We start from the raw sequence: 8,621 nt of genomic DNA on the forward strand, positions 1-8,621 counted from the left end.
GGGAAGACCACCCGCCCCATAAAAAAAAAAAAAAAAAAAAAAAAAAAAAAAAAAAAAAAGAAGTAAAAACAGTGAAACACAGGAGAATCACTGCCTGTCAAATGTAGATACACATGCGCACACACACACAAAGTACTTACACACATATATACACCAGGAAGAAAAGAGAAGACAAACAAGCCTACAGATTGTGGGAATTTTTATCTTGTTAAGGTTTTTGCCAATAGGGCATATGTGCTCACAGGAGACAGAGAGGGAAAGGGAGAAATCACCCCCCTCCCTAAAGGAGGATGACCACATCATAATCCCTTCTCTGCACTCCTCTTGGAATTTTAGGCATGCACACATAAGTTCCCAGCAAGATTTTTTTTTTTTTTTTGAGAGGTTTTTGTTATAGAGTGCATGCGCTTGCCAGAGAGACAGAAAGCGAGAAATCACCCCCCCAGGGGCGGATGGCCACACTGCAATCCCTTCTCCATTCTCTTCTCAGGATCTTGGGCCCACATGCACACACGCCCGGTGTGAGTTTAAGCAACCAGGTCCAGGACTCGAACCGTGGTTGACTACATGGGAGCCCAGTGACATAGCCATTATGCTAACTGCTGGTCCTTCCAGCAAGATTTTCAAGCCATTGGGCCTGGGACTTGAACCACAGTCGACCATGTGTGAGTCCAGTGCCTTAACTACCATGCCACCTCCAGGTTGTGAAAACCTTAAGCTTTTCATTTTGTAATTTTATGCACTGCCTGGGTTTTCTAACCATAAATGTGTGCTGCTTTCCTCTAAAATGATCAACTGCAATTGTGGAAGCCAGCTTCCAAGATGGCCTCAGTGATCCCCGTTTTCCTGGTACACACACCTGTATAGAGTCCCCTCTACACTATACCACAATTGGTCTGTGGGACCAGAAGAATACATTGTAAGTGATGCTATGTCACTTCCAACATTAGGTTATAAAAAATGCTGTGGCTCTAATCTCTTGGATCACCCACTTTGCAAGAAGCCAGCTACCATAAGCAGACCAATGTGGCCTGCCATGGAAGTGAATTTGCGAGCCCCAACTGAACCTTGACATGACTACAGACCCAGACAACAGCTTAAGGGCAACCTTAAGACCCTGTGCAAGAACCATCCAACTGAACTGCAACTGCATTAGTGACCTTCAGAAACAATTAGCAATAGATATACTTACTATTTTAAGATGCTAAATTTTAGGGTGATTTGTTACACAGTAATAGATAATAAATAATACAGAGATTATGTGAGTTGTGGGAATATATGCCCTCTTTTGGTGTGTGTGTCTCTACATTTTAAAAAAACCTAATTTTTATTTTTATTTTTAAATTTTGCCAGAATGCATACACTCACCAGAGAGACAGAGAAGGAAAAAGAGTCATCAACCCCCAATGGGGCGTGGCATGGCCACGCCCCTCTCTCTTCCATTTCTCCATCTTATTAGGATTTTTGGGCATGCACACACATGTGTCTAGTGTGTTTTCCAAGCCAGTGGAGCCAGGATCTGAAGTGCGCAGTCAGCCAGATGGAGTCCAGCTCCCTTAACCACTAGGCCACAGGGACAGCCAGTGTGTTATTTTTAAATTATCAAGATTATTTCTAAAGTAATTTCTTTATGGATAATTATGATACAAATAAAGCACTTTACTTACTTGGAACTCTTATCTGGTAGTGGTTAAGTGCCGTGAGGGCTTCCACTGCATCAGTTTTGCATTCCCATTCTAGCAGCCCAGAAAGTGTTTTGGCAGAGGCTAAAACAAACAAAGAAGCACAAATTCACTTACTTGTTACTTATTATCAACCTAATCAAAAGTCTTTAAAAGAGAATATTCACTTACGTTTCGCATCAAACACTTTATATTTGATGAATGTAAGAACTTCATGGTCATTACACAGCTGCCAAAGAAAGATAAAACATTAAAAATATCACCAAGATAACATTCCCATGTCTTATAGAAAATAAACTTTATGGCAGCATTTAAACTTTGACATAAATTAACTAAATCAAGTATATTCTTAGATTAATATCAAGCTGTACAAGAAAATAATTTAAAAATAGTGATTCCTTAAACTGTAAATAAATTAGTTCTTCAATACAACCACAGATTTGATCACTGAAATACATATTCTTACAGCTGACTAGGGTTTATCTAATAATCATGGGCAGGGAATGAAGTTTCAGAAAAATGAATTCTTTTCTGAGGCATTTCTTACAACTAGGGAGAACAAAAAAATTTTGTTATGTGTAAGATTTAGGGACATGGGGGACCAGCAGTTAGCGTAACGGCTATGTTGCTAGATTCCCATGTAGTCAACTGCGGTTCAAGTCCTGGCTTAAATTCACGCTGGGCGCGTGTGCATGTCTGCCCAAGATTCCGAGAAGAATGAAGGAAAAGGGATTGTGGCGTGGCCATCCCCCCAGGGGGTGATTCCTCGCTTTCTGTCTCTCTCTGTCTGTCTGGCAAGCACACGTGTCCTTTAGCAAAAACCTCTCAAAAAAAAAAAAAAGATTTAGGGACATGGTAAAATAACTTCTTGAATAGATGAGTAAGGGCATCTCTTTCTAATTCCAATTCTCACCAAAAGATTAAGCCATAAACCAACAAAAGATCAATGAAGAGTAGAGGTCAGGAATGTACAATGGTCAAAAAATGAACTATAACATACCAGTAATAAATAAAGTACCAATAAAATACTAATAAATCTAACATAAGAGGAAGACGTTAAAATGTGTATTTTAAAATAAGAAATGGCAACATTCTACCTTTGTGAAGGTCTCTTCAGTGACACACAATGGAACATTATAATAATGCAGCACACATGATGGTGGCTGGATTATATTCTTAGACGCTTGGCCAGCACTTGTAAAGCGATTATTTTTGCTCATTGCAAAATCTTTGTAGCTACTTGTACCATCCTCCAGCTCAAATATTTGACTTGGAACAACTGAATGTTGTTTTGACACACTGAAGATTGGAAAGAGAAAACACACAGAACATATCTTGTTAGATAAAAAGCAGCCAACAGTCAAGTCAAAGTGTTAACATACTTTGTTTCTATGAATCTTAATTAAAGGTGTTTGTAGTAGAGGGCCTGCAGATGGCGTAGTGATTACATCGCCGGACTACCACATGGCCAAACACGGTTTCAGTCCAGGACCTAGTGGCTTGAAACTCATGCCAGGCACGTGTGCATGCATGCCCAAGATCCCAGAAGAAGAATGGAGAAGGGATGCCATGTGGCCATCCCTCCTGGAAAGTGATTTCTCACTTCCCTCCTTACTGTCTCTTTCTTTCTCCTCCCTGCAATTGCATGTCCCCTAAGGCAAAAACCTCTATTAAAAAAAAGGTACACGTAGAATTTAATATGTAATATTCACTTAAATTTCTAGTTTGGAGTCCGATCACTCTACAGGTTAGGCATTAATTAGAAAAATAATCTATCAAATACACTCATATTAGAAAACTTTAGCGACCAGCAGCTGGCGTGGTGGTTAAGGGTGCTGGACTCCCACATGGCCAACTGCAGTTCAAGTCCTGGACCTGGCAGCTTGCTTTCTCATTTTCCTTCTCTCTCTCACTCTGTCCCTCTCGGGTCAAATTAAAATAAAGTTAAATAATTCTTAAAAAAAATTTTTTAATATAAAAATCTGCCCATTTAAACATGATTATAAAACTAAAAACTATGTATAGGTAAGAAAAATCTGAATTACGTGACCCTAAAATTTGTCTAAAATGATGATAATACCTACAGCTTCTATTTTCTGATGTGTCCTAACTTATGTTAAACTATTCTGAACTTGAAATTAATGTTGCTAATAAAAAGTACGAAGATTTTTAAATATTTAAAAAATTTATCACTTAAGACAAATAATTACCAAACATTAAGTCTTTTCCCAAATAATTTGACATTATTAAGGTGTGTGACAGCTCTTTCTACAGCATACTCATCACCCATTTCTACCAGTGCTGTACCAGGAATGGTCTTCATAAATTTTACCTGTAAATACAAAAATCCCAAAAGGTGACCATTAAATTCCCTTTTATAGTAAACATATTTTAAAAAACACTATTATCTAAAGTGAAATACAGATGATCATTTGGAATCTTAATTTTATTCTGCTGTGTTGAGACATGCTTAGCTCTTACCAAAATTCAATAAAGTTATAAGAGAAGACTATGGGCCAACACAGTGGTGCATGTTAAGATATTGTGCTTCGCAGCCTGGGACCACATGGAGGCCTGGATTTGATTCCCAGTCCAATCAAAATATGGGTGGCAGTGGCATGTGATTGCAGTCCCAGCTGGGAGGCTGAGACATGACATGGTGAGACTTTGTCTTAAAAACAGACACAAAAAAGATTATAATGTTATTGTATAGCACACTGAAGAAGAGCACAGGCTTATCCAGGCTGTTACTTATTATTTACTTTTTTTTTTTTCAACTTTCCCAGAGGGCACATGCACTCAAACACAGAGAGGGAAAGTGAGAAAATATGCCCCCATGCAGGATAGCCAGGCTACAATACCATGTCTTCCTCTTTATCCCTTCTTTCAAGATTTTGGGCACGCATGCCTGGCATGTTTAAATCACATAGCGGACCATGTGGGATCCAGCTGCCTTAACGACCATGCCACTGGTTGGCCTCATTTATTATATAATTTTGGGGCAACTTACTTCTCTGAGTCACAGACTATTCCTATAAAATGGAGATAACTAATAACTGGCAGGACTTATCAATATTTATTCATTCAGCAAGTATTTACTAAGTGTCTGATATGTTTTGATAAGCACTATGCTAGATACTTGGGTTTTAATTATGAACATGAGAGACATGATCTCAGCCTACTGCTGTAGCCTAGTGGTTAAGGGAGCCAGATCCCATGTGGCTGACCACGGAAAGAATCCTGGCCCCAGTGGCCTGAAAAATATGCGAGGTGCGGGGAACCAGCAGTTAGCGTAATGACTATGTCGCTGGACTCCCACGTAGTCGACCGCGGTTCGTGTCCCGGACCCGGTGGCTTAAAACTCACGCCGGGCATGTGTGTGTGCGTGCGTGCCCAAGATCCCGAGAGGAGAATGGAGGAGAAGGGATTGCGGCGTGACCATCCCCCCTGGGGGGTGATTTCTCGCTTTCTGTCTCTATGTCTCTCTCTTTCTGTCTGGCGAGCGCACGCGCCCTACAGTGAAAAATCTCTCCAAAAAAAAAAGCGAGGTGCAAAGGCACGTATGCCCTGAATTCCAATGGGATGGAGGGGCAGAAGGGATTGCAGTGACCACACCCCACACTAAAGGGTACTTTCTCCTTCTCTGTGTCTGTTTCATACATATCCTGGTGAATACACATACCCTCTGGCAATTGAAACAAAAAGAAAGACATTATCTCCTTGAGTCTTATATTCTAGTAGGTAGGTCAGAAATTTTAAAGTGGACAAAGAATAATTACTAACCATGCAGAGTTGGGTAAAGGGATTAAATAAGATACAATATATAAGAAATAATACAAAATGAACTTCAGATAGCATGCCCACTGGGAAGGTTTGTGCAACATTAAAAAAATTTTTAATTTGGGGGCAGGTGGCATCGTGGTTATGGTCGCTGAACTCCCTTAGGCTGACCACAGTTCAAGTTCGAGTCCAAGTCCAGGTCTCGGATCTGAAGGCTTGCTTTCTCACTCCCCTCACTCTACTCTGTCCCTCTCTGGTCCAATTAAAATAGATAAATAAATAAAAGTTAAATAACTTTTTTTTAATTTTAAATTTTAAAAATAAGCAATACTTTAGGCCAGTCAGTGGAATGGTGATTAAGGTAGCTAGAGCACATACAGTCAACTTCACAGTTCTAATTCTGGACCCAATGGCTAGAAAAAAACACCAGGCACCATGTGCATGCCTGCCCAAAATCCAGAGAGGAAAATTGAAGGATAAGGGACTGAGAAACGGCCACTCCCCCACCCCAGAGTACTTCCCCTCTCTCTTTAGCAAGTACACGCACCCTATGGCAAAACTAAAAATAAATAAATAAATAAAACCAAAACTTCACAAGTTTTCATAGTACCTTAGGCAGAGGCCATACTTAATTCTCTCTTACTATTCTAATTTTACTACATAAAACTCTGAAAGGTCAGACGGAATAAAATACTACAATCATTCAGCATAGTGCCTAGCCTTTGGAAAGTTCCTAACAGGCTAGTAGGCAGCACTGACATATGTGACATCTTATTTGTGACATATGTGACTTGCTTATTTGTCACCTCAAAAAGAACACTGAGACCATATATACACAATAAATGAAACCTGGCCTTTATTTTCAACACTACCAACTATTTTAATCGAATATCCTAGCATTTTTATACTACACCTGTAATTAAGCAAAACTTAGTCACAGAAAGATTTTTTTAGCTTCATTTGCCAAGAATGTTGACAAAAATCCTCTCCCTTGATTTAATCCAGTAACATTCTACAAATCCAAAAGTGAGTAAGCAGATACATTAAATATGTAGTTCTTATACTAGTAGCTCTTTAAAAAAGTTAGGAAAAATTAACTATATATATGGCTCTTTGGAAGATTATGATGGTTTATATTTAATGTATCATAACATATTTAAATGGTTAAGAAGTTTTGAGGAGACATGGCATGAGAAACTAGAATGAGTCTAACAGAAAACTTAAGTTTTACTAGAAAAATTTAGTTTTCTAAATTATATAAGACAGTTCATAGCACAAAGAACAAAGCTCTATTAAAAATGCTAAACTGCGATAAATAAATAAAAGTTAAATAACTTTTTTTTAATTTTAAATTTTAAAAATAAGCAATACTTTAGGCCAGTCAGTGGAATGGTGATTAAGGTAGCTAGAGCACATACAGTCAACTTCACAGTTCTAATTCTGGACCCAATGGCTAGAAAAAAACACCAGGCACCATGTGCATGCCTGCCCAAAATCCAGAGAGGAAAATTGAAGGATAAGGGACTGAGAAACGGCCACTCCCCCACCCCAGAGTACTTCCCCTCTCTCTTTAGCAAGTACACGCACCCTATGGCAAAACTAAAAATAAATAAATAAATAAAACCAAAACTTCACAAGTTTTCATAGTACCTTAGGCAGAGGCCATACTTAATTCTCTCTTACTATTCTAATTTTACTACATAAAACTCTGAAAGGTCAGACGGAATAAAATACTACAATCATTCAGCATAGTGCCTAGCCTTTGGAAAGTTCCTAACAGGCTAGTAGGCAGCACTGACATATGTGACATCTTATTTGTGACATATGTGACTTGCTTATTTGTCACCTCAAAAAGAACACTGAGACCATATATACACAATAAATGAAACCTGGCCTTTATTTTCAACACTACCAACTATTTTAATCGAATATCCTAGCATTTTTATACTACACCTGTAATTAAGCAAAACTTAGTCACAGAAAGATTTTTTTAGCTTCATTTGCCAAGAATGTTGACAAAAATCCTCTCCCTTGATTTAATCCAGTAACATTCTACAAATCCAAAAGTGAGTAAGCAGATACATTAAATATGTAGTTCTTATACTAGTAGCTCTTTAAAAAAGTTAGGAAAAATTAACTATATATATGGCTCTTTGGAAGATTATGATGGTTTATATTTAATGTATCATAACATATTTAAATGGTTAAGAAGTTTTGAGGAGACATGGCATGAGAAACTAGAATGAGTCTAACAGAAAACTTAAGTTTTACTAGAAAAATTTAGTTTTCTAAATTATATAAGACAGTTCATAGCACAAAGAACAAAGCTCTATTAAAAATGCTAAACTGCCGATTTCTGATTGTCTACGTATGTGAAAAGTACAAACAGAAAAGAAACATTATATAAATAACATTAAAACAAAAACGTCCATTTATTGTGTCATCAGGAAAGTCACGACGCATTTCTGCATAGAAAAATACATCGCGATTTTCCCAATGACCTGATAGCTACCAAACATACAGTTCTTAGACTTTTGGTCTAGAATAAATGTCTGTGTAGAACAAATCAAAACTACTTTTCCCAATGTTACTAAATCTATCCCATGTATTCTTAGCCAGTTATATAAGCAGAACTAGCCCATGATATCACTCAGAGTGAATGTAGAGTTTACTTTCTTTTTTCCTTTCTATTTATTATTGTGATTAAACAGTTGAGGAAATTCAAGTTTCAAAATTCAGAAGAGTTGCTTTACTCAGTTTAAGGAGGCTTTAGAATTAATGAACTAAAAATTAAAATTACTGGGAGGAATGTGGCATAATGGCTACATTGCTAGACTCCTGTGTAGTTGACCGTGGTTCAAGTCCCAGACCTCATGGCTTGAAATTCATGCTCAGTGTGCACGTGTGCATGCCTAAACTCCCAAGAGGAGAATGGAGAAGGGAATGCAGTGTGGCCATCTCATTTTCTGTCTCTCCAGAGAGCGCACACGCCCTATAGCAAAAAAAAATCTCTCTCAATTAAAAAAAAAAAAAAAAAAATCTCAGGTTCCCTTCCCACATACAGACACCTGTATTTGATGACTGAAAAAAATAATAATACTTAAAATAATATGAAAAAAAAATTACCAACACTATTAAAACTCAAATCAGCAAGTATAT

General features: G+C 37.8%; 1 protein-coding gene across 1 annotated transcript in view; it reads right to left on the reverse strand.

Annotated features, from left to right (window-relative positions):
- Positions 1-8,621, reverse strand: part of HNRNPLL (heterogeneous nuclear ribonucleoprotein L like) — a 30,693-nt gene that overhangs the window by 2,571 nt on the left and 19,501 nt on the right. Inside the window, exons 8-11 of the mRNA XM_006151356.3 lie at positions 3,893-4,014; positions 2,780-2,981; positions 1,854-1,911; positions 1,668-1,766 (exon numbers count right to left, since the gene is read on the reverse strand). Of these exons, the coding sequence (XP_006151418.1) occupies positions 1,668-1,766; positions 1,854-1,911; positions 2,780-2,981; positions 3,893-4,014 (481 nt within the window). The remainder of the gene's footprint in view (positions 1-1,667; positions 1,767-1,853; positions 1,912-2,779; positions 2,982-3,892; positions 4,015-8,621) is intronic.

This window comes from Tupaia chinensis, unplaced genomic scaffold (genome assembly GCF_000334495.1).
Source record: "Tupaia chinensis unplaced genomic scaffold, TupChi_1.0 Scaffold000317_1, whole genome shotgun sequence".
Taxonomy (NCBI): domain Eukaryota; kingdom Metazoa; phylum Chordata; class Mammalia; order Scandentia; family Tupaiidae; genus Tupaia; species Tupaia belangeri.